The 25,246-nt window shown below is 41.8% G+C and overlaps 1 protein-coding gene across 21 annotated transcripts in view; it reads left to right on the top strand.

The window, feature by feature from the left end:
• Positions 1-25,246, top strand: part of ARVCF (ARVCF delta catenin family member) — a 251,292-nt gene that overhangs the window by 96,396 nt on the left and 129,650 nt on the right. The window contains exon 1 of one of the 21 annotated variants that reach the window (XM_074554663.1): positions 11,449-12,048. The exons of 18 other annotated variants lie outside the window; for them this stretch is intronic. In XM_074554663.1, the coding sequence (XP_074410764.1) occupies positions 12,028-12,048 (21 nt within the window). In that variant the 5' untranslated portion in view covers positions 11,449-12,027. Of the gene's footprint in view, positions 1-11,448; positions 12,049-22,363; positions 22,388-25,246 lie in introns of those variants that run through there. 2 more of the 21 variants (XM_014268387.3, XM_074554667.1) reach the window with 2 other exon arrangements.

Raw genomic sequence — 25,246 nt, forward strand, 5'->3', positions numbered from 1 at the left:
GACCCCAGGCTGAATCTGCATAGGCTCAGCTCCCTGCCACTGGGTGAGGGGAGCTTTAATTAAATGATAATTAGCACTGAGGTTTTTAGAGTTCCTTGTATATGAAATAAATGGTTAAATAGCTAAATATGCACAATTAAGAATCAATGTAAGGTTAGTTGTGTGAATTTTCATAAAGTATTCCTCCCTGACTTAATAGAATTAAAAAGTGTTTAACTGAAGGATAAAAGCTGTACCCTCAGTCTTATGCAGAATATATAATATTTTCATCTCTGGTGTTTTGTGTTGCATTTCATTGTGCAGAGTACACAAAGCAAAAGGCTGTCTGTGCTCTTCTGTCTGTGGGGTTTGCTGGCACCCTGCAGTGAAATCCCCCTCTCTGAGGCTGTTCAGTGAGCACTGGCTGAGTGCTGCAGATCACCCCAGTCAACTGCTTGGTATAAGGAATATTGCAGAATAACTCAAGTAGCAGCTTTTGGTAGTGATTATACATAATCTAGTTATTCTATGTAGAATTTGGACAAAAGAAATGAGGGTTAGCTCCATTTTATGAGAGTGACAAATAATCTTTAATGATCTTCACAACCAGGCATCAGTTTTCCATGTTGTTTGTTTGTCAATGTGGAATCTGCCAAAGGGATTTGTTAGGGAAGTGTGTATAGTCAGGGCTTTGTAAATAGAGTCTCTCTCACAACTTCTTGTTCAATATACAATCCCACACTTACTCCCTTCTTAGAATGGAAAATTAAGTCTTTTTTTTTTCCCTTTTAATTTTAGACATGGAAAAGTACTAAATATGTGGGCAATGTGCCAGGAGTGTAACAGTGTTCTGAAGTTCTCAAAAGACAAAATCAAGGTCTTATGAAAATATTGATTCTAATTATTGAATCCTGGAACTCTTATTTTCATTTTAATTTTTTTTTAAATAGCAGCTTTAAACTCGTTCCATAACAATAACTCCTTGTCCTAGACAGCCCAGTTGGCCAATTGCTGGTGAGTTCTGCCTGTTCAGTGTGAATTTCAAATACTGGAATGGAACATATGAACTCTGGTGCACTTGCTGACTTTTTCTGTGACTGTCTATGCCATTGTGTCTTGTCTTTTCTTCTTAAAGAGAAATACCAGATCTGCAGATGAGGTCAGGGATGTGCTGTAATTGCCAAAAAGTGCATGCATAGGCTTCTTGATTTTGTGATAAGTGTGGATATTTTTTAATAAAAATTACCTTAAACTTAAAAATTACCTTTTCATGAGAGAGGTTGATTACTTGAACAATCTAAACAAATCATGAATGGTTTGTTCAGATATTAGTTAGAAATAGCAGAGATTACTCTTTAAGAGGAAGCTTTCTCAGAGTAGGGGTTTCTGGGAAGCATTGTCCTCACAATGTGAGGTCCTAAGTGTTGTTGAAATGTCTCCTGTTAATGTTAGTGAGAGTCTTTTACTCAGGTAGGGGCCAAGGTGTGCAGTTTGGCAGTGCCTGCCAAACCTCCAGGCTCTGCAGAGGTTTGTACCCACCTGTGTTCCTGCAGGAGGCTGTGAGCAGCTCCTGCCATAGGGACAGTCCCCTTTAACCCACACAGGCCCTGGTGAATGGGGACAGAAGTGCTTTTTGTGCTTAATGTGCCTGAATGATGGGTAAATGTCACTTCTGCTCTGTGCAGCTTCCCCAGGCTTCCACTGCAGCTGCAATTAGAGTTTGTTGCTGAGTGTGCAGCCAGTGACATGAATTAGGGTGTTTCAACTGGAGAACTTTGGGAAGATAGCAGCTTTGTACATGTGTTACTGCAGATTCTGAAGGGTCAGATAAAGTGTGCTTTCAGACTAAAAACCCTCTGGACAAAAGGTCATTAGTTACACAGTGGAAAGCTTGGCATTAGTCTGGAAAATGTAACATTTAATGAAACTTTGGCCACAGATCTTTTATCACGGTAATAAAATCTCCTGAAACTCTCTGCAGGTTTTAACGTTGTTCTTGACTGTCTCTGGCCTTGAGTAGTGGGAGCCACGTGGCTGATCACTGCTGTTGAGTGTTGGAAGGGAAACTCTGGTTGTACTAAAGACACAAGAGTGGTCTGTTCATGTGTATTTGTGCTTGCTTCTCTGACTTTAGAGGTAAATCATGTACATTGGTAATTACAGTATTTCAGGCCATGGAAGTCTTGGCAGTCTTTGCCTTTTGATCAGTTTTCCAGGACAAGCACAGTCCAATAAGTCACTGGTGAGTAGCACCCATTCTGTGTCTTCTACATGCTCAAGTGTCTAGTTGATAATGTTTTTTACAAGCCTGAGAATCTTACTGCTCTTCATGTGTGAAGTATAGTTTAACCTACCTGGTTTCCATATCAGCCTTCTGCTGCTCTGCACAGGGGGAACTGAAGTTGGGCAGGAAGGAGATACAGATGTGCCCATGTGGGGTATGAGCTGTGACAGCTGACACAGAGATGCAGTATTACCACCACAAAACATAACTTACTACTAATAAAGAATACTCTTTTATATATATATGTATGTGTATACACTTTTATTGAAACATTAGACATGTGATACTTATTAAACACAAGATTATATCCTGCCTTGGTTTAAACTGGCGTGGCTCCATGGGTTTCAGAGCAGCTCAGTCAAATCTGATCATCTGGGGAGCTGAACAAGGTTTGCATTCAAAGATTGTTTCCCATCAGTATGTGGTGACAACTTCCATTCCTGTTAATGTTGCATAACCAAAATAAAGTACAGCATTCAGTAAACCCCTGTTGCCAGCAAAAGCACTGTAACAATACTTGGACTTCTGTAGTGCCCTACAGGGATTTGAGAGGGGTCTTCTAAGTCGGAAAAAGGCATTATCCTCCTTCTTACAGGTAGGAAAGCTGTGGGAATTGCCAAATCTCACATGGTACAAATAACAGAAGTCAGCCTTCTACATGCTGCTGGTACAGGGTTTTATTTGTCAGATATATTGACTCTGATGTGCCTGTGAGAAGTAACATGGGTTGATCTGAGAACTCTTCACATTCACAGAATCATCCAATAATTAAAAAGTTACTGCATTTGACTATAACTGTGATTCTTTTAGGTTCCTGTTGATGGGTTTGTTGGGATGTTCTTATATAAAAAAGTGAGCCAAATTAATAAAATTATTTTTTTCCTTCACTTTGGAAATATTATTATAGCTGTTCAAGGAAAATTAGCTTATGAAAAAAAATACAGAATATTTTCATAGTTACAATTTGGATCATTTATATATCAGCTTATGTTCCAGAGAAATAACACCTGCTTGAAAACAAACACCCACATTTGACTTTTTTTTCTTTTTCAGGCAGGTATTTTTAAGCTATAATTAAGTACCCATATTCTTCAGTCATTTTGTTAATCTGAGGTACCTGTGACTTCTGCCAAAACAGAAGTTTTGACATTTAGTGTATTGAGGGTTATTTTCAAATAAAAGATGAACTCTAAAGCACACCAGAACACATGGTGAGAATTAAAAAAAAAAAAAAAAACAAGATTAGGTCAAATTGCTTTTCTAAGAAAATACCATCAAGTTAACCTTTCTGAGTCAGCCTAGGCTACAATAGCACTTCTGTCTGTATTTCATTACTTTTATTTAAGATTCTCTGCTCTACACTGACATAGTACAGACTGCCTAGAATATATAGAGACTGTTTCCAGTGCTTTGATAGTAAGAACTTGGGTGCATTAATATTGTATATAATGGTTGCTTTAATATTGTATGTATGTTTAAACATAGCTAGAAAAGAGGCAAAAATGGGTTCTGAGCTTCACTGAATCTTCACCTTGCCTTTTTTCTCTCTTGTGCATCTCATACAGAATGCAGTTCCACCTTTGTGTGTAAAGTTTCATGTAATTAGTTTGAGTTTGTAGTGCCTCTTGGCCTCCTGTGTTATATAACATATTTGTGCTCACATTAAGGGACTGACAGCATGGAAAATTCCTGTTTTTTGCCTTACAGGTAAGGTCAGGTACAGACAACAATGCTGTCAGTTCATGACAGCTCCCTGGTGTTACAGTACTATTTCCTGCTACATTGCCAAATACCAAAGAAAAAGCTCACTGGTAGTTAACCCATGCATGTTCTGCTTCTGCCAGTAGTGATAGGTAGCAAAATGTTAAAAGAACTTGCAAGGATAATCCTTATTCCTTTGTAGACCCAGTGGAACCCATAGAAATGCACATTCTGCTTTGGGGTACAACCTGGTTTGGTGTCAGTCTCCTCACACCCCATCTGTGGCTGCTGCTGGCCCTGCCCAGCTGCCCTCACGCTGTGATTTGGCTCTGCGGGTTCCTGGCAGTGACGGGGCACTCGCTGCCCTCAGCCTGAGCCTGCACACTCAGCGTGAGTTACTGAGCTTCTGGGAGTGGCCTGGCTCAGGTTTCAGCTTCTGCGTATGTGCAACTATTCAAAGGCTTTGGGGGGAAGGAGGAGGGAGATTTGGGAATATGATTCCCATGGGAGAATGAGTTCTTAGATCAGAATTCAGTGTGAGCTGAGAGGTACTTACACTACCTAGTGATCCCAGCAGTTGGGAACTGCACCAGGAGCCATTACTCAGCTACTTTGCAGGGAGATGCGTTCCCATATGTCCCTGTCCCTGCCTTCTCCTGTGCTGGACATGATAATAATTGCATTTAGCTTGCAGGCTGGAACTTTGAACATCTTTTCTATGGATGTTGTCCCATGTCTGTGAAAGCATCAGCTCCTGGTTCAGAGTGAGGGCCAGGACCTTTGGCTGATAGCAGAGCAAGGGTGGAAGCTGAAGCAGGAGCTGGTGCAGGAGCTGGTGCTCCTCAGCCCAAACTCTGCAGCTGGCCTGGGGCAGTGCTGCTGCCAGAGCAGGAGCTCTCCTGGAATCACTGCAGGTGTCAACTAGAGACTTCACAGAGTGACAGTGTGCCATGTGGCACCACTGAGGAGCTCCTGTTGTTGGCCTTTCTGCTGGGATGACCCAAATTCCAAAGGAAGTCCTACAACCTGCTTCATGTATTGCAGGAGGAATTCCCTGCAGAAGCCCCCCAAAAAAGGGAGGAAAAAAAAGTTTGTGCAACAGGCATATCATATGAGAGGCTCTGAAAATGGACTCAAGTGGTATTCCAGCAAGAATTTAAATTTCCTTGTTCTTCTGTTTCTTGAATTGTCTCACCCTTGTGATTATTCTTCAGTCTTCATTTAAGGCATTAGATGGTAAAAACACAGATACAAGGGAATGGGAATAATAGTGTCAGTTTCAGCAACAGTTAAGAAGCTTTGACCAGCTGAATCAGAAACTGTGCAATTCTTTCCAGAAGGGATTTATTTGATAAGCAAACTACTTAAACCCCACTTAGGAGAGTTATTTGGGGCTCAGAGCTGCTGGCATGCAGCTGAATCCACTCAAAATGTGATGTGTTATCTGAGAAGTATTTGTATAAAACTTTGTCAGCAAGTCTAGTTTAAAAAGTAGATTCCAAATTATTCAATAAAAAATAAAAAGGGAACCCAGCAACTGAGAAACTGACCCTGTGTCTGCAGGAAAAATGACTTTATTTTTTGTAAGATTTGGGGTTTTTTTCAAAACTTAATTATATACCATTTTATAGCTTTACATGTGCAGGTTGAAAATATACTTCCAGCTCCAAAAATCACACCTTTGCAGAAATGTCATTTTTCTCTCTGTCATCAAAAGTACCTCACATTCACATCTCACACTTCATCTGTTAGATATGTGCTGTGCAACTCTCTGTGGGAACTGCTGAATTCCAAAGTGCCATCTAATGTTTGTCTGCAGGACAGCAGCTGCTTCACAGTAATGACGGTAACAGTGCAAGGCAATGGCCGTGTTTGCCCTAAGCATCTCAAATATTTTTGCACTTTCATTTGCCTTGATGGTTCCAAGTCCTTTTGTTTAGTGTAAATTTTTATTGAATGAGGTTTTGGAAGCAATTGAAAAGCAAGGATTTTCTTACTTTGTTTGACAAGACTTGTGAAAGAATAACTTTTCACAACTGTTAGCCTTTCTGGCCTGGAGCTGTGCCAGGTTTTAATTAAAAATATTTAAATTGAATGAAAAATTCACTGTTCCATAGTAATACTCCATGATTTTACATTGCTTTACTAATAGAACTATGTCTTCTTCTAGGCGTACATATAAGAGAAATACATTAAAATTAAATTTTGATTGCAGTGCATTCTCATTATGTAAACAGGCATCTAGGCTTTTCTTTGCATGATGTCTCTGAGTGTTACAACATCAGCAAGTATAACAGTAAGTAATTATTAAAAAAATCTTAAATAGGAACATTAAAATGTAAACATTAAAGAGTAGTATCAGGTTTAACAGGATTTTTTTAAAAAACAACTTTCTAGTCCCATTTACCATATTTGCTTCTTGATAATTAACATGAATCATCTTACATTAAAGTTGTGATTTATTTTTCATGTCCTGCTGCTTGTTTGTTTCTCAGTTCAGGCAGTAGAACATGTTTAATTGTCCTGACTTTTTAAGGTTTTTAGTTGTCCTACATTTTAGTTCCCAGGCATATGACTGTATTAGTTTAGTTGGGTTCTTCAGGAAGAAAGATTTTAAACCATTAGAAAATCTTTTTGTACTGTATCTCCCAATTTAATGAAAAGATTTTGTTCCTAATACGGGCCTTGATCGGTAGGGGTGCAGCGAGGCGGTTTCATCCCTGCCAGGCGCTGCCCAGGAGCTGGTCAGCCTTTGTGGGCCTCTTCCCTCACACAGACACACGTGGCTGCAGGAACTTTAAACCACCAAGCAGCCAACCTGGCAATTTCCTCTTCCCCTGAGCCTTTTGGGCTTTGGACCTGCAGGGTTCAACCTCACTTTTAAACTCAAAAGTTTTCTACAGTTCCCTTTCAGGTGTCTGCAGTGTCTGTAAGCTCTTGTGAACTAATGCTGAAAGAGCCCAACATGGATGGTGGGTTATGATGACATTGTTAAATTACTCAGTCTTTTGCTAGTTTAGGCCATCTTGTTAATGGTTCAAATTATATTCCTGCTTGCTTTGTCACAAATGTGGAGTGATTCACTGAAGTCATCAGTGTGACTGAAAACAGAATGGCCAAAGATGGCCATGGGCAGCCTGAGGCTGTGTGCCAACTGTAATTAAAGCCTTTGATTTAAATGTATGTCACAGTTTACTATTTATTTAGGTATTAAAAAAAAAACCAACAAAAAAACCCACAAACCAACCAAACAAAAACCAAACAAAACCTCAACAACTGCTTCTTTTTTAAGCTACTAAATTACTAGCTGGAGAGAATATTTTTTATCCGTAATTGTGGTGACTGGGAAATGCTGTGGAATAGCATCAGAGTTCATTTTTAGGACTTAATCTAAAATGCTGGCACATTTTTAGAAATGCTGGCATTTTTAGAATACTGTAGTCAAAGATTGCAAAGAACTTTAGTGTCTGTGTTTCTAACCCATCCGATTAGCTTTTCTTCCTTTTTGCAGTCTTATTTTCATATGCAACTATTTAAAATATAAGAAACCTGCTCTGGAATAAATTTCATACACAGAGACCTTAATTCTCTCTTCAGAAGGGACTGCAAAACAGCTTCAGGTTTTGGTTTGAAGAGGACAGTAATTACCATGAAAATGGGTAGATTGTGCAGACAGTTATCAGTCCGGTACATCATGGCAAACCACATTTTTGCCTTCTGAATTAGAGAATGATGCCTTAAGCTGGTACCTTCTGAGCAAGAGTTTGTAATATGCAGCATGAAATACAGCACAAATCGTCTGGAAAATCCACAAACCAAAACAAAAACTAAGAAATGAAAAATGGTTAATGCTGGGTCTTTCTTTCCTGCATTTAGTCGTTGTTTTCCTTTTCAATAACTACAGCATGAAATGATGGTCATAGTTCCAACCTTAACTTGATCTGTTTTCCTTGCTGTTGTTGTTCTGTTATAAATGTCATGGTAATTAATTTTCTTTTCATAAACCAGAGTAGATTTTTTTATGCCTTTAAAATGTAGTTGATTCTTACCTAAATGAAGCTGCTGGGAGGAAACATAGGTCATTCATTCAGATGTGACCTATATGCAGTGACATGTACCTTCCTCTGTCCTTTGTTTCTAATGTAAGCAGTGCTGTCACCAGACTGTCCTTGTTCTCATCCTGTCATATGACAACTTAGATGAAATGGAGTTGACTGATACTAGATGTAGCAAGATGGAAGCTGTGTTGGTATACAAGTTAAAAATCCCCTGAACTTACTGAAATGCCTGGTGGTGTCAGCCTGTACAAAGTATCTGCTTTGCTGCATTGTTCCTCAGCCTTGTGATCCTTTAGACCTCTTTTTAATATTGGCTTCTTAAATAAAGAAAGCACCTAAAATTATCCTCCATTAATACAACAGCTCCATACTGAGGCAACCTGGCTTAGTCTCCATTTCCAAACTTGCAGTATGGGAACAAGAAGATTGTCAAAACCATGTTCATGGCAATGTTAGAAATACCTGGGTGGATGTGTCCTACTACAGTCATGTAACCATTTTGGAGCAAGTACAGATGCTTTGAAAGGGCTCCTGTAACTTTTCAAATACATTTAAAAATGATGATAATACTAACAGGAAAAGATTTCAAAATGTATCTCGGAGATAGAATGTTCTGTTTACATTTGTGTGGATTAAAATCACGACTGTAGGGCACTCTGACACATCCCAGTGTGCTGTGCTTTAGCTCTCCCACTTACCTTGTTTATTTGCTGCATGAAATTCACAGAAGGACAATAAAATACCCTTGGCATGGCAGCCCCTGTATGAATCCAGGCTCTCTAATTCGGCGAATTGCCATGGGTGATGGTGCTGCTTTTGCCTCTATGGCTAGCTGGGATTCTTGATTCATCTTGTGCCTTCTTGCTCTGTTGGCTTTATGGAAGTTACATATCACTGAAGCCATATGTTATGATCCCAGGCAGAGCTGTAAACCATTTCCTTTTTACTGCCTCTGAGAGCAGATCAATCTATAGAGCAGCACTAGTGATGGGGAATTTTTTAAGGGTAATGGGAGAAAATAAGAAGAGAGAGCCTGGCTGAGATACTATACTATTCCATCTTCCAAAGAATTAAATCCCTTCCTATTTATAAATTTTTAATTTCTCAGCAAGAAGAAAGAAGGTTTTCACCCTACTTTTGCAGCTGGGGAAAAAAAAAAGAGTGACAGATTAAGAATTTAAGGTTCATTTTAAAAAAGAAGGGAAGGTTGTGATGTAGTCAGCAGTCTGGTACTAATGGATAGAGTGTTTGTTGCCAGAATCTGGAAGTCCAGTATAACCTTAGGGATCTAATCCATAACTCTTTTTTAGGTAATTAGTTCTTTGACTTCACATTGCCAAATCTCAGCATTCAGAATTGTATGAGCTAGTAAAATATTACAAGAGGCTAAGAGAACTTGAGATGTAGTTTCCCTTAAAAAAATCTTTTAGCTTTGAGTCAAAACATTTTCAAAATTTACTTCACAACCAGAAGACTTACAAGCATCTATTTTATATTTTAGAGGAAAAGCATGTTTTTAAATAACAACCTGACTCCAGCAGGTGGGACTTCAAAATTCAGCAGCACTAATCTTGCGTGGCTTGCACAAATACATGTGGGTTTACAACATGAGAGACTTTTTATGTGAGTGAGAATTGGCAAGTCCATCCAGAAGGTTTTCAGTTTCGTTGCTTTGCATGCAGGAGTAGCTCCTTCAGTGCCCTATGGATATAGGCTTTACACTGGTTTTCCTTTGACAGGGTATAAAGGTCTGGCACATGGCCATGTGCATGGCTAAATTGAATGGTGCTGTTCTGTGCCAGCATGGCCTCAACAAAAGTGGAGCTATTTTAGTTTGTTAACTGAAGAAAAGTTGGACAAGGAGAAGGGGTGGGAGAGCACTGTACAAAAGTACAGGAGACTCATACAAACCTCATTCCTTTTGCTTTGGCCTTTACGTGTTTTATTAATGGCCACTACAGGGGAATAATTCAGAGGCAACTGTAGATAGAATACATCTTTTCCCTCCAGTGAAGCAAATCACTTCAGCTAAACCTTGTGCAACATCTACCATTGCCCTTGTCAAACTTTACAGCATTTATTTCTAAACAAACTAGGATGAGCTGGGTAAAGTAGCTCTGCCCTGTTCACTGCCCCTGAAGTACATCTGGAATGCCAACTTTGGCTGTAGTAGGAAGGCTGAAATTAGGATTGAATAGGTCTGAAACATTTCTTCAACTCTTAAATGTCTGTATAGGAGATGCCACTTCTTCATGTTCCTCTGGTAAGATTGATACAAATTAACTGTTATGGGATACTGGAATGATGTGTTAAAATTTTCAGGGAACCTGAAGCTGAGATGAAAAGAACCTTTCATGCTAAAGTGTCTATTCTGATAATTAAAGACAATTCAATTGTACCTTTCTTCCTGGTGTATAGCTGGTCTCCCTGGCTCTGACTATGCCTGTTTTCCAGGGATAGTCTCTAATTTGATGCCAGTATCTTTCAGTCCCTAATTACCATTGTTCAGCCACCAGCTGTTAGTGTCGGATTTACTTATTGCTTTGGTTTGCTGCAGGAACCTCGTAGGACAAGGGAGAACCGCCACTGACTGCCCCTTGGCTGGTGTCTGCAAGTGGTGCTGGATTTTCAGCACTGGGGACCTCAATCCCTCCCAGATCGGGCCAACAGCTTCCATGGAAGGGCAGGGCTCTGGTTCAGGGCTGGCTGAGCATCTCCTCTTCCCCTGTTGTGGCTCCAGGAGGTAAAATGCTTCAGGTTTAGTTAAGGTTGGTTTACACCTACCAACTTACAGCTCTTGCTTTCAAGACTTGATGTCTTAAAGTATTTAATACATGACTTCCTACAATTTTGTGGAAAAGGCAGAAAGGAGGACCAGATCTTGGAATAAGAAGTATGGGAAGGCTCTCCTTCTTCTCAGGTATTTCATAGAGGTTCACAGCCTTGTTCAAGGAATGGATGTTAAAAATTAGGTGCTTCCAATTTACTAGGAAAAGATGGATGTGAGAACCGTGTTTAACCATGCAGTGAAGTCCCAATTTCTGTTGCAAAATGTGGTGGATGCAAGGCATAGCACACCTGGCATTCATTTTGGTAATGAGTAATTTATCCAGGCAATCAGTTAATGAATGTGGGACAGGTTTGTGGGCAGGTGAATGGCTTTAAAAAAATGAGGCCAGTTTTACTTTTTAGCTCTAAGCCTCGCCGCACCTGTGTAAGAGGCAAAAGGGAGGAGACGGTGATGGAAGATCAGAATTCTCTGGTGTTGGTGCATTAGAGATGCCATTAATCTCGAAGTGAAGCGCAAAAAGTAAGCAAGCGAGAAGGTTTCCTTTCTTGTGCTTTCTTGCAGAGCGCCCTGTAATTCCGGAGGCAGCTGCGCTCTCCGGGCAGGCGCTGTGGGAAGGGCTCTGTGCCGCCGGAGCCGGCAGGTTACAGCTCTGAGACGCGCCGGGAACAGGCGGCTTCCCTCTTTGTCTCTGTAATCCATCAGCAGAGATCCGGGGGGGCGGGCCGGGGAACCCCCGGGGCTCCGGGCGCGCAGTCGGCGGCAGCCGGAGGGACCGCACGGCGGCGCCGGGCACGGCCGGGGCTTCTCCCGGGGCTGCTCCCGCGGCTCTCCCGCTGCCCGGCCCTGCCCCTCTCCCCGCTCCCCCGGCGCGCCGGGCGTGGCCGCTCCGGCTGCGGCTGCCCGTCAGTGCCGCCCCCCTGCCGGAGCCTCCCGGCGCCGGGGCAGCGGCGGCTCGGCCATGTGAGAGCGACGCGGACGCGTCCCCTGCCGGAGCCGCGGCCGTGCCGGTGCTGCCGGCGGAGCGGGGCTTTACCCTGGATGGGCTCAGTCCGTAGGGAGGCTGCGGAGGGTGCCGGTCCGGGTACAAAAGGAGCGAGCTCCGCCGGGGGAGGAGGCTGCGGAGGCTGTCGGAGCAGCGGGCTGGGTCCGCGCAGGGGCTGCGGGCAGCCGGAGGTGTTCGGTGCCGGGGACAGCGGGACCTGCACCTCGCATAAATGCCTGCGGAACTCAAACAGGTTAGTGCGAAACTTGTGTCCTTCCCCTCGGGCTCTGCGGCCGCGTGTGCGGGTCCTGCTGGCGTGGAGAAAGCTGTCAGCGCTGGAAGGGGTTGTTTACTTGTGTTTGCGATTTTAGCTGAGAACTAAGAGTAAAAGCTGAGCTGCTCTTTCTAGCAGAGCATTCGAGAGAGAATCTGCTTTTGTCTCTCTTGTGTTAACTGGTGAAACACCCAAAAAAGCAAGCTGTTGTGTTCTTTGACCTTCTCGTCCTGCTCAATAAATCTAGGGAGCTCTTTGACATGAACAGCTAGAAATAGTGCTTTTAAAAGAGAAAGCTTTGCTATTGTGCTTTTGTTCAATGTTTGCTTTTCCCATACTGTGTTCCTTGGCTTTCTCTTTGATTTTGTTGTTGGACATACCAGAGAAATAACGGTGGTTTTTCACTCTAAATGTTATCTTAAACATAAAGTTCTTCTTGGCTATGGACTTACAACTTGGTGCAAAAATATTTCAAATATTATTCTTTACTTTGAACTGTCATTGGGTATTCCAGGACAAAGCTGTTGCGGACTAGATTTAAATAAAAAGAGATCGTGTAGGCTCCTGTAATTCATAGGTGCTTTTCGTGGATAACCTTCTTCTCCTACCTTGTAAGCCTCAGGAAACCTGATAAATTCAGGTGGTGGCAGGGTAGAGCTGGTTCTCCAACTAGGATGAGGTTGTGTCTTTTTCTTAATCCTCTTTTTTCTCGTCTGCCTTTGTAATTTAAAACAGAGTACTGTAGAATAGGAGAATGCCACAATAATACATCACGGATAATACATCCCTGAATTTGTTTAGGCTCATTGCACTGAGGTTGTTAGAGTTTCTCTGGCTTGGTTTAATACCCTGTTTCACCCACCCATCTCAGTAACAGAAGGCTGAATCATTTCATGATGCAAATAGGATGCTGATTCCCTTGAGGGGAAAGTAGCCCTTTCAGCTGGGTCCTCCAGTGAGCATTTCTTTGTCTGTAGGATTCCCTGGAATCACAGTCCTGCCTGCTGGAGGTGGCTGAATGCTGGTTTGTTTGGGTACTTGTTTGTGTGTCATGCTTCCTGTGGGCGTCTTAGGAAGGGATTTGATTTGTCTGTGGTGCTGTTCATATTGCCTGACCCACAGCTACTGTACCTGTCAAATTATGTGCAATGGATTGTTGAGTTTTAGATAGATAGATCTAGTTAGCAGCTCCAAGGGATTTTGGTTTTGTCTGGGTTTTTTTAATACATAAAGGAAAAAGCTGGAGGTAAGGAGCAGAATGCTAACAGTAAGAAAAAAGGTGTATTTCATGTCTTTTGACCCATGCAGTACAGCTGTGTTTGTGTCTTCTGGGTTTTCAGTGTTGATAGGCGGAAAAGCTTGAGTGAGAGTGGAAGGTTGTAGTTAATCACTTCAGGTCATGCTTTTCAGTTAGCTTGTAAATTCTTCTTCCATATCAAAACAAAAAAATGTCATGGTTTTCATTTTCACACTGTCATAGCTGAGGATTAGACAGAGATGTGGTATTTTATCTCTTCTGTTGGAGTAATGGTTCTGGATTCATTCTGAGGTCTTTTCACAGAATAGCTGTTCAGTCTGATAGCACAGCAGTTTATTAGAGAATGCTTTGCTTAATGAAAGGTGGTAGTTTTAAGCCGTGAGTTGTCAGAAAAATTTACTGTGCAGTTACAGGGCCTGTAGAAAGTAATTCTTTAGCTGTAATGATCACAATTAAGTAAAACTAAACCAAATGAATAAATGACTTTGCGGTAGATGACAAGTCTGTACAATCCATCCAGATAAAGATAGGAGAGATACTGCAATGGACTTCTGCCACATTAACCGAAGGCCTGTTGTATTCAGATAAGGATAACTGTGAAATAGTAATTAAAAAGAATGAAGAATAACTTCTAATCATGCTTTTACTGGGAATAGTCATGCTTCCTGAAGTTCTGGGCCACAAAAGGAGCATTGTACCTGAGAGCACTGGTAGAGGAACCAAATGCTGAAAACCAGAAATGTGGCCATGATGTGGGAGGTGGGTGTCACATTCCTGAGTCATCCCTTGGCCATTCCCCTTCCTGCTCATGAGGGATGAAAGCTGTTGAAGTTTGTGCTGAGTATCTGCAGTGGCCTTGGAAGTAAGTAAAGAGTTTATGAAACTGAGAAGGATCTTGAAGTCTGGAACTGTTAGAATATATGTTCGTGCAGTATCACATACGGCTTTGATCTGGATCTGAAACCTAAAGTGCTGGCTTGCCTTAGGGCCATGAAGTTGTGAAGGGGAAAGGAGTCACTTAAAGTGACTTTTGTCAAAAGTTTTTCAGTTCTCTGTTATTCTTGCTTAGGAAAATACTTTATTAACATTCCAGACTCAGGCACTGACCTCAGTAAAGCTGGCCTTCCTCAGCACTTTGTTCCTGAAGCATTTCACTAGAGGATAATACTGATGTGAGAGACTATGAAATTGTAGATCTGGCAAGATGAAAAAGCAGTTAATGCATTAGTGCCATCCCTGCTGTGAGTCTGTACCAGTGATGGAAAGCTTGTGGAAGAAATGCTCATGGAGGTGCAGCATGCAGTGGAATCATCATTTTCCAAGCAATTGGTCCGGTCATATTAGAAAAACCAAATAAGAAGGGAATGTGAGATTTGGCATGGATTTCTGTAGGGATTCACCCATGGGTCCTCACATATGACAGGCCTGAAACAGGTCTAATATGCTTTACTGCCCTGGAGTGAAGAGATGTAGCAGTCTCCAATATTGAGTCCTCCTTGCTCCCCCAAGCATTCCCTTGGCAGCCGGTGTGAGCCTGGTAGCAGAGCTGGGCACAGGGAGTGGGTCTGGGACTCACCGAGATGTCGAACTACAGGAGCAACTGAATGGAGGCACACGCTTGTGTGAGCTCTGCACAGAGGCAGGAACTCTCTACAGGATGGTGGATTTCTGAGCTCTTTGGGCAGTTACTGCCCAATTCAGGTGTGGAACATCAGCTCAGATGTGAGAATGTGGCCGAGTCCTTCAGCATAACAAGGAAGCCTTGGAGCTGCAGGACACCTGTGTGAGATGTGGAAATGGAAGTGTTCAATTTCTGAAAATGCCTCAACAGGAACTGTGTTCCTTTCTAAGAGGGCCTAGAATGTCCATTTTGTGTGAGTGCACAGCTTTGTACCAGCAATGGACATACCAAGCAAAGCATTCCAGCAATTGCCTTTCCCAGGGCTGTACTGCTTAACCACCTGTCCCCAAGGTCTGGAGCTGTTCTACATGGAGCATCAGGCTGGCTGCAAGTTTTGCTTGAGTTACATTGCAGTTACTAAAAATAAAAACATAAAAAGATGTTTTGGTGGTTTTGGTTGCTGTAGTGTGTTTTTTTGGGTTTTTTTGGTTTTTTTTTAACAAATGTGGGCACTCAAGGTCTTTCCAAATGTAGAAATACTGATTAAGGAAGATAAAATGGAGAAAAAAGCATGTTAAACAATCACATTTGAAACTGGATGGACTGGATATTTATAACAAGGCTGCTCACAAACATTGAATTGCAAACTTTTTTTTCCCAGGAGTTCATTTCTGCCACTGAATTAAGGTTTGATTCAGTGGGAGTAGGATCAAGGCCGCTGGTGAAGTTCTGTCCTTGCATTTGAGTGTTAAAATAACAAGGCGTTTCACTGAATAAAAGTATTTAGCATATCCTTAGTATGTCTTCACCTGTTCCTACCTCTGTTCCTCAATTGCTCTAAATTATTTCCTCTGTGCTACCAAAATTCTGTAGCTGTAATGCAGAGAAACTTCTAAAAAGCTCCTGCTTCGGACTGCACCACTGCTTGTTCTCCTTTGTGGAAGTATTTGTGGATGTTGTGGTGTGAGATGGGAAGTTCAGCTCTGTCTGGGATTCAGAAAATCCCGTTCTTTGCTGCTGCTGGTTGTTGGTTTCCCAAAGTGTGCAACAAGGTAATGCACTCATGTTTGTGACCATTCTGGGGACAGAACCAGTGAGCTGATGCAGCTGAAAAACTGAAGCCAATCCTAAAGCTCCATGAAAAGAGGAATGGCCTCCTGAGCCAGGCTGTTTGAGCCCCTTGGAAGGGCTGTACCTTCCTCCTGGGCCTGAAACAGGGAGGAGAAGTGGCTCTGTGTGAAGTTCTTGGGAGGAGGAAAAGGGCAGGGCATGAACAGGAGTGTGTGGGCAGGAGCTCATGTGATGGCTCTGGTGCTGAACCAGGGTGACAATGCAGTACAAACCTCGTGTGCCTTGGCCTGGGAGCTTCTTGCATTTGGTTTGCTCAGATCTTCCCAAGGACAGACTGGAGCAATAACAAGATTGTATTCTTCAGGTGTTTTTAAAATCACTGTTGTTTCAGTAGCATGTGAGAAGTGAAACAAAGGATTTTGCTAGTAGGTTTTCTTTGGTTTTGTTTTTCCAGTGGAGGTTTGAAGAGTAATGGAGTCCCTGAAATAAATCCTGAGAGTAGAGAAAGTGTATTTCAAATTCTTGGATAAAAGGAGAGCTGAAACTCAAACACTGATAGTTTTAAATGTCACTGTGTCCTTTGTGTCTTCTGTCTCTCATTAAGTTGCAGCCAGGCTTTGGGACCTTTTTTAAATTTGCCTTTATGCCTAAGAATGAGCAACTGTGACTGTACCTGAGAGGAGCCAGATGACCAACACTTGCTTTCTTAGGGCAGCAACAGCTTTTGTGTCTAAGAGTCTGCCTCCCACAAATGGGTGGACAGAATCCTTTCTGTTGTACTAAGGGGTGAAAACTCCATGAACTCAGTGCTCCCTCTGTACTGCAGAAATGTGAAAATCCATAACTTGCAGTGGTGTTCTCTGCCTCTTTGATGAGTCAGGTCCACGCCTGCTTACAGCAGGAGATTGAAATACCAGAGTTCTCCCTTTTGTCCAATCCCACACATCTATCCTTAGCATCACAACTCCTCAGTGTTCAAAAAAGAAAGTGTTTTAACTAAACTTGAAGTACTTTTGAGCTTTGGATTTTCTGCCTCTACAAGTTAAATCGCTTGGTGCAGTTCTGAACTTTTATTTTCAGTAAAACTTTCTCAGCAAGACTATTGTAATGTTCAGAGAGATGTTCCTGAAAGTCTTTAATGAAACCAGAGTCAGTATATTTTTGTACTGTAGAGACTGTATTTTTGTGTGTGTTTATATATATGTGTGTGTGGGTATAAAAATACATACATGGAGATGAGAAGATGATTTAATTTAGGTAGCATTTCTCTGGATGTGTGTAGTGTAAGATGGATCAGAAGTATCATCTGGAATGTTCAGAAGTCCTTTCAGAGTACAAGCTTGTAATTGATTAAGGAGCTGCTGAAAGAGATGAAGCTCAATTTGTTTATGGTTGGTAGAGCCCTGAGATACAAACAGGTCCTGTGTGTGACCAGGATTATTCTGCTCTTGGAATTGTAAACTTCTGGAAATTATTTTAGTAAGTTTTGCATATGAAGGTATTTGCATCCCTGTCTTTTGATATGATTCTCAGGTGAACTTGCTGTTAAGGGCATAAAGACCCTTTTGGCTCCTGGGCATGGCACTGAGTGGGCCTTGGCTGGTTGGGTGTGTGATACTTTAACAAAGACACAAATCCGTGTCTCTGTTTGAGTTATGCAGAGATGAGAGCTCCAAATTTGAATAAGATAAAGGAGTTCAATATAGGCCTTTGAAAGTATGTTAATTCCAAGTAGCTCTGGAGAAAGGATTGATAAAGAAACTGGTATGAAAGATTACATATAGGGCTTCACACAGTACTGCATTGCAGTAATGTGAAACACTTGTTTTGAATGGACAAAATTACTTATTTACAGAACAGATTATGTGGGTGGTTAGATTTCTCCATCAGCACCTTCCTGAATCCTTCTTAATCACTGATAAACCAGACTAATTCTTAATATTGAAATGGTATCTGAAAGTTCTTTTGTGGTACCACTGTCTCTTATATTAGCATAAATTCCATTGAGCAGCTGCTCTGGTTCTGCATCAGGTCAGGTTGATGTTCTCTCATGGGCATCCTTTACTTCCAGGCACCTTCTTGGTGTGACCTTCTTGCCTTACTGTGCTATCCAAAATGTCCATTCCTACATCATGGGAAAGAAGGAATTGGAGGTGTGTGTAGTGCCTTGGTTTGCACGTGCCTTGAAGCTCCCAGTGCTATGATCAGGGCTTTGCATCCTTTATCTGCTGCTCCACGTGAACCCCCTGGCTGATTTGCAAACAGGAGGGAAGCAAAGCTCTGGTTTCCTCCCCAGGAAGGGGGGCAGGGGGGCTTCCTGATGCTTGTGGTTGGGTGAAGTTAAACACGCTGTTTTCTGGATGAAATTTCATTGAATCTTCAGAAAGCCTGTCCTTGCCTTATAGTGCTGCCAGGCAAGTCAGAAGATATATTTTAAATATTTGGCAGCGTTCTGTAGTGTGCTGGTTATGGTGTTAATTCACTTCTGCAGGGTGATTGTGTCCCAGCACTGTGTCAGAGCCTGATGCAGCAGCTCCTGTCTCTGTTTTTCAGTAATATGTTTTTTTCCACCCATGTGCTTCTATAATCTTCTTATACTTTCCAGTTCTTCATTCTCCTCTTAGACCAACTGGAATGGTCTGTGTTTCTGACTATAGTAGGTTTACAAGAGTTTTTAAAAAATGTATTCTTCACATTAGCATATGTAAATGTGTGCTAGGTGAGGAACACATCATGTTTATCCTCAGCAATTTTATCTCAGGGTAATTCTTTTGACCAAGACATGTTATTGTATTACCTGAGGTTAGAAGGCGTCTTGGTCATGGTGACACATTTATCTTACATTTTATGATGCAGTCTTAACACATCCCATTTCTTTTTTCTTTCCTATTCAGCTTTTCATCTGTCAGTGACAGCCATGACACCAGTTAGTGGCACAATAGTACCAGGGCTATGTATTAGTGAACACCGTTGGCAGATTTTAAGGGTAGCACTTTGCTTCTAAGGTACAATATTCATTTTAGCAGGTTGTTTCTAGAGGGGAAAGCCATTTGTAATTACATCAAAACCAGCAGCCATCAGTCATTTTAGATATAGGAGATGGGAAAAAAGACTTACTTGGGTAATGTTCAGGAAATATGAAGCAAACAGAAAGTGACACTGCACCCACCCTTCTTGCACTGCAAGGAGTGCAAAGAAGCACTAATTAATTTTTTATGTACTGGTGATGGATCTCCATATTTACAGTTGCAGCTTTTATATTTTAACATACAGAAATGAGTATCTTAATCAGCTGTATGACAAATCAAAGGGAGAGAGAGAAAACATTGTTCACTTCATTGCTGAAAAGGTTGTGACCCTTCTTAATATGTAGGATCAGAAAATGTATTTTTCCCTGCCATGTCTTTAAGGTCCAAATCTTTGGAGAGAACTATTGCTATGGAGGTAACCAGGATTGAGGGACAGCCTTTCAAACCTTTAAGCTAGTATGCACCATCTGCAGATATGATTAGAGATCAATTAAAAGGTGCTGTGTCAATGTGCTGAATAATTTGGAAAACCTGACTGCTGGTTTTGATGTGTAAATAGGAACTGAAGCATCTGTCTGCAGTTTCTCTAAATCTACTGTGGCACACCGTTAATCCAGTAAGTTTTTCTTCTTCTTGGTCTTTGAGACTCCAGTCAAAATCATCTTTGTTTCATTTACATGGGATCAGTTTTATTTTTCTTTTTCCCACAAAGCTGACGCTTCAAAATTTCAGCTTAACAGTGCCAGCGCAAACTTTACAGCATTCAGATAAAATTTAATTTTCTTCCTTTGCTGCCTCCACCAAGAGGCATAGCAGATAATGTGTAACACCCATGCCTAGCTTGGCTGAATTCCAGAGCCCTTCCAGAAAGAGACACTGGGAAAATCAGCATCTGCCATGTAAATCGAGATAGTAAAGGAAGAGTCATGTCCACAGCAGCTGAAGTGCTGTGTATGCGTGCATAAAGACACTGCAAATGTGTGGGTGGATTTCATGAATTGTTGCTCTTTGGATTTTTTTGTTCAGAGAAACTTGGCTGAGGTACATTATGTGGATACTGTTTTGGCAACTGAAATTGCAAAAATATTTACGAAGTCTGTTGGGTTCTTCCCCCATGCTCTTATCCCTCCTTCCTGTATTTAAAATTCCCTTAAGTGTTTTGTTTTAGTCTCCTAAAAATTTATCATTTTCCTTTAAAGGGACAAGGGAAATTAGTTTTCTTCTGATTGTAAATTACAGATAAACATTTTTGAAAAATGCCTTTTAAGTGTTGAAACACAACACTAAAACTATTTTTTTCTCATATTTCCTGTGGATTTTTGAATTGCAAAAATTTGTGGAAGGTACTTCCCTCTTAAAATGCAGCTCCCATGTTCTCCTGAGGTAAAATGCCAAGATGGCTTTGTTGAGCACTTGATGAGATACCGTAAATAGGTGCCGTGTGTGGGGTTGTGCTGTGCTGTGTTTCCCACAGTGGTGGTGGGAGTGCAGCCCTGGCTGCCGGAGGATCCCGTGGGCTCCTGGTCCCATCCCAGCTGAGCAGGGGCTGCTCACCCCGCTGGGAGGCGGCTCTGGGACACGGGCTGTGGGGCAGGTAGTGTGACGTGATGGGCGCTGACTTCTCTGCTGGACAAATGAAACTCAAATATTGGCCCTGGCAACTCTTGAGGTCCAGTTTCTCAGAATTGTTGCCTGGTTGAGCAGTGCACTTCACCCTGGGGTTACACTGCTGCTTCTCAGTTTTTTATCTTGTTCCTGAACTTCTCAGCTCAGTTCTGATAGTGCCCAAAGATATTTGGAGCTGGTGTTCTGCAGCACTGGTGTCTCATTAATTCTGGAGAAGCACAGTCCAGATTTTGGCTACAGGTAGGTCCAATACTATAAAATTATGTCTTTGGATTTAGCTGAGAATTGAAGGAAGTGTGTCATGATCGGATCAATTCCATTGGAAATGAAAGAGTTAAGAATGGAAATGTGATTGCACAGCTGAAATCTCAGTAGGAACTTGTGGTCTCTTGAGAGAAAATGCCATTCAGCACCGTTGCACAGAGTTATTTCATTCTTAATTTTAATTGACATGTCCCAGAATGCAGCCCTCTCTGACGGATCTGGGCTGCACAGAGGCGTTGTGAGTCTCACTCTCTGTGTGGGCGATTGCTGTGTTTCAAATTCAGGTCAGCATTAATTTCCCTTTGATACCAGCATCCTTTCTGCCTACCTTAGTCATTCAATAGGTTGATGAAATTTGAATGAATCTTCCCCTAAGTAAGATGTTGGTCACCTCCTGGGATTTCAGTGTAATAATCTTGCCCTGCTCTTTTTATCTTTTGTGACAGTTTTAGCCCCTTGCCTTGTTGACAGGGATGTCCTGTGCAACTTCAGTGACAGGAAAGTAATTATTTTTTTGTTGTAAAAACTGGGATGCATAGGTATTTCAACTTTATGGGGGGGGGGGGGGCCTCAAGCAAAAAGCTGTTCTGGTGTAAGATCAATTTTTCATAAGTCTTCTGGGTTTAATTCAGATGCAGTTCGTTATAAACCCAGCAAGAGTGGGGGAACCATGCAGCTCCATCCTGTAGTAGTTGTGAGGAGTAGAGATATCTGCCCTAAGTGTTTATTTAATATTTTATATCTCCAGTATTGACTGCATTTTTTAAATAAGATGTATGATTGACCACTATTGGGATCATCCCAGAATGTACAGAACTTTCTACAGCTTTCGTCTCTGCTTTGTATCCAATAGGCAGCAGTTTAAAGAAAAATTTTGCAGAGAGCCTGAGTGCACACAGTAGCCACAAATGCAGTGGAAAACTTGTGCTACAGAACATCACCTTGTGATTTAATTTGTTCTTAACCTGTAGATGTGCCGATGAGGACAACTGCAGGTACTGAGGAACACTGAAGGTTTCATTGGGGTGTAGAATTGACTGCTACTCCAGCTTATCCATAAGTGTCAGTGTTACAGGTCTAAATGCCTTAAAATATAAATTTCCAGAGTATAATTTGTTTCTAGTTACATTTTATGTATTGTTATTCATCCTCTTTGTCTTCTCAGCTTTTTAAGCTGGTACAGTGTTTTGCTGGCACACAATGTGGAGTAGCTGTGTAAAGAGAGTCTTCATTATCTTCTGGAGTTTTGCGTAACATCAGCTCCTTCATGGAAACCATGCAGTGTTTGGTGGTGGTCATGGTGATGATCAAACTTAGTACATCTGTAAAAGAATGTTTGTTTACAAAGGGTCACTCTCAGCTTGAAGACATTAATTAAAGTCTTCTCAGGGGTTTGGATTTGAACCCACTGTTCACCTTTTCCAGAAAAATTGGTCAGTGGTAATAAAGGTAGGCTAAGAAGGACAAAAGGCATGATATGATACATTCTTAATTGTTTATGTTTTCCTCTGAGCATAAATAGGATCTGCTGTGTTTTAACTTAGGAAATGGTTTTGTATTTTTACTACTTACCAAAGCTGAAGTAAGCTATTGTGAGTTACCTTCCTAGAAATCCTGAGCATTGCTCCTGTGTAGAATTCCTCACTTGACACAAATTAACAGGAGCCAGTGTATAGCTGCTCCTGGTAAGATCTGAGTCCCCTAAATAAAAGGAGACAGAACTCCCTGAATTGAGGGGTGGGTCAGCCATGGTGTCCAGACAGTGCAGTGCTCCAAGTGATGCTGGAGCTGAGGGTGCAATTCATGGCCCATCTCCAGGCTGACATGAATTTCATGAACCCATAGCTGCAGCCTATAACCTCCATCACATTTTCTTCTTAAATTTTGGTCTGTGACACTGTACCTGGAATATTTCCTGGATGCAAGCCTTCCCCTCCTCTCTGGTTGCTAAGCAAGTGAATTTTGGTGCTGGTGTGCTGTGTAAGGTCCTGTAAAACTTGGTTTTGCCTGATGTCAGTCTGTTTATTGTAAAGCAAGGCATGCAAATAATTATCATCTCTGGGTGTTTCCTAGGAGAAATTATTACTGCTGGCTTAATTTTCCTGGAGTTTCTCTGGGGTTTGGAGCAGGAAGGGAGCCTACCCAGGCTTTGTCCATGGATGGTTCAGGAATAGGTGCTGTGCTCAGATGGAGTTTGTGATTGAGAAGAGAAATGAAGTTTAGTCCTGTTACCTGGTCTCCTTATGGTATTCTAATTTTTGAAAAAACCTTGATTTTTTAAGCAAGTGAGTTCAAAATACTGTAATTTAATGTGTTTATACTCTTGTACAGCTCCCTGCCTGCCTTAGCTGGGGTGGGGGCTTTATTAATAATTAAACCATGGATTTGTTTGGGTTTGACCAGCCTCAGCACAGAAGCAGCTTGCTGAAGTTGCTGACTGGGGGTAAGTATGAGAGCTTTGTTCTCAGCAGAATCCTTCCTCTTGTGTTTTTTCCTCAAAAACCTAAAGGTTCCAGAACCTCTTGGTGTGTCCATGTGTCTGTTCCTAAGCTAGAATGTGCATAATATTACAAATATACTTTACAGGGACTCTACCATGCAAATCTGAAATGTGTCCCTGTATATATTGCTTGTGTTTTCTTTCCTAAACTCCTTTTTCTTCCCTGTCCACAGATGCCCATATTCTAGAGGTTTGGAGGAAAAACCCCAAAGCCCCACATTGTTTATGTGCACAGCCTATTGTTCAAAATGCATATTATCAATGGTCACATGCTTTGCTTAAATATTTTATAAGATCATTGCACTTTATGCTAATACTGCCTTCTTTCTGTTGTCTGATTGTGCAGTTCCACTTAGACCTAGTTTGTAATTTAGACAGGCTTAAAATCTGTAAGCTTCTAGCAGATATTTGATTTCAGAAATGCTTTGTTCTAAAAGTTCCCCTTTATTGTGCTCAAATGACAGAGCTTTGAGTAGTGAGGGCTTTTTTCCTCCTTGTTTTCTGATTGTACAATGCTGAAGTAATCTCTCATCTGCAAAGAATCTCTTGCCCCCCCTCACGCCTCCAACACGAGACAAAAGGCGCGCAGGTGCGCACCAGAGGATCGGATTAGGTATGAGGGCAGGTTTCAGGTGCAGGTTGAAGGAATCCTGTCGCAGCTGGGTGAGGAGTGTCCTGTGGCAGGGGGGTCTCTGCACAGGCCCCTCTGTGTCCCCCAGCGAGGCAGGGGAGCTCTGTGCCCTCCTCTGAGGTCAGGTGCCTCTCCTGCTTTGTTCCTTGGCGTTTGGAACACTGCCCCTTCTAGGATAAGGCCACAGGGTAGAAGAATAGAGAAATGCTGAAAAGAAAATAATAGGAGCTGTTGGAAGTAACCTTCTGCTGGCTCGGGGTAGAGAAAGGTCTGTGTGCTTTGTGCCTGCTGGGAGCGCAGCAGTGTGCATTGCTCTGCTCTGCCCTGGTGGTACTTTGCTCTGGTACCAGCAAGGCAGTGCTTGATTTCTGCTTCCCACTTCTCTCTCCGAGTCTCCAATCAGTTACTAGAGGAGTTTACAGAAGTTGTCTCTAAATTTCACAGAAAAAGATCTGGTCTGTCTGCAGCTTCTCTAGACATGAAGGCTCCTGTGCTGGGCTCCACAGTGGCTGATGCTGTGAGCAACAATGATGACCCCTGGTTTCTGGGGGGAGAGATGATGAGTTTCATTCTTACTTGGGCCGGAACTACTTGTTATTATATTGGGGTCATTTACCCCGAGGGCAAGTGAAAGCAGCTTGTTACTTGGGTTCAGGCTCCAGAGTTTACTGTCTGGTGACATCAGTTTCTGCCTTCTTCCCACCCAGACAGATTTAGTGGAATGGACTTCTTATTCTTTGCTTAGAAAGTTCTTTTAGGGTCATTATTTCTGAAGGTGATTAAATTTACAGGAAACACATTCAGCTTCTTGCAGTGTGTGCGTCAAGAAAATTTGAGTACATAATTAAACTGAGGAACTGGAAATTAATTGGGAGGGAAATTGTTGCTTTAAAGATGTGCTAAATAATTACCATTTTTCTATTTTTAGCTGGCTGTTGAAGTAACATAAGATGTAAAGAAGATAAATCTCTATAGCCCAATACTCCTCCTTTTGGAGGGACAATACACTAATTCAAATAGCTAAATATTTCTTTCTTTAGCTCACTGAATTTTCTAAATGCAGAACATGTCAGCTGTCAGAAAGGTTTGGGAGCTACTCAATGCCTTACTTGTAATATACTTTTGAAAATTTGAGCTTCCTTAAAAGCTTTCCAGACCTACAAAGCATCCACACGCG

The sequence above is a fragment of the Zonotrichia albicollis genome, chromosome 18, assembly GCF_047830755.1.
Source record: "Zonotrichia albicollis isolate bZonAlb1 chromosome 18, bZonAlb1.hap1, whole genome shotgun sequence".
In the NCBI taxonomy this organism is placed as follows: domain Eukaryota; kingdom Metazoa; phylum Chordata; class Aves; order Passeriformes; family Passerellidae; genus Zonotrichia; species Zonotrichia albicollis.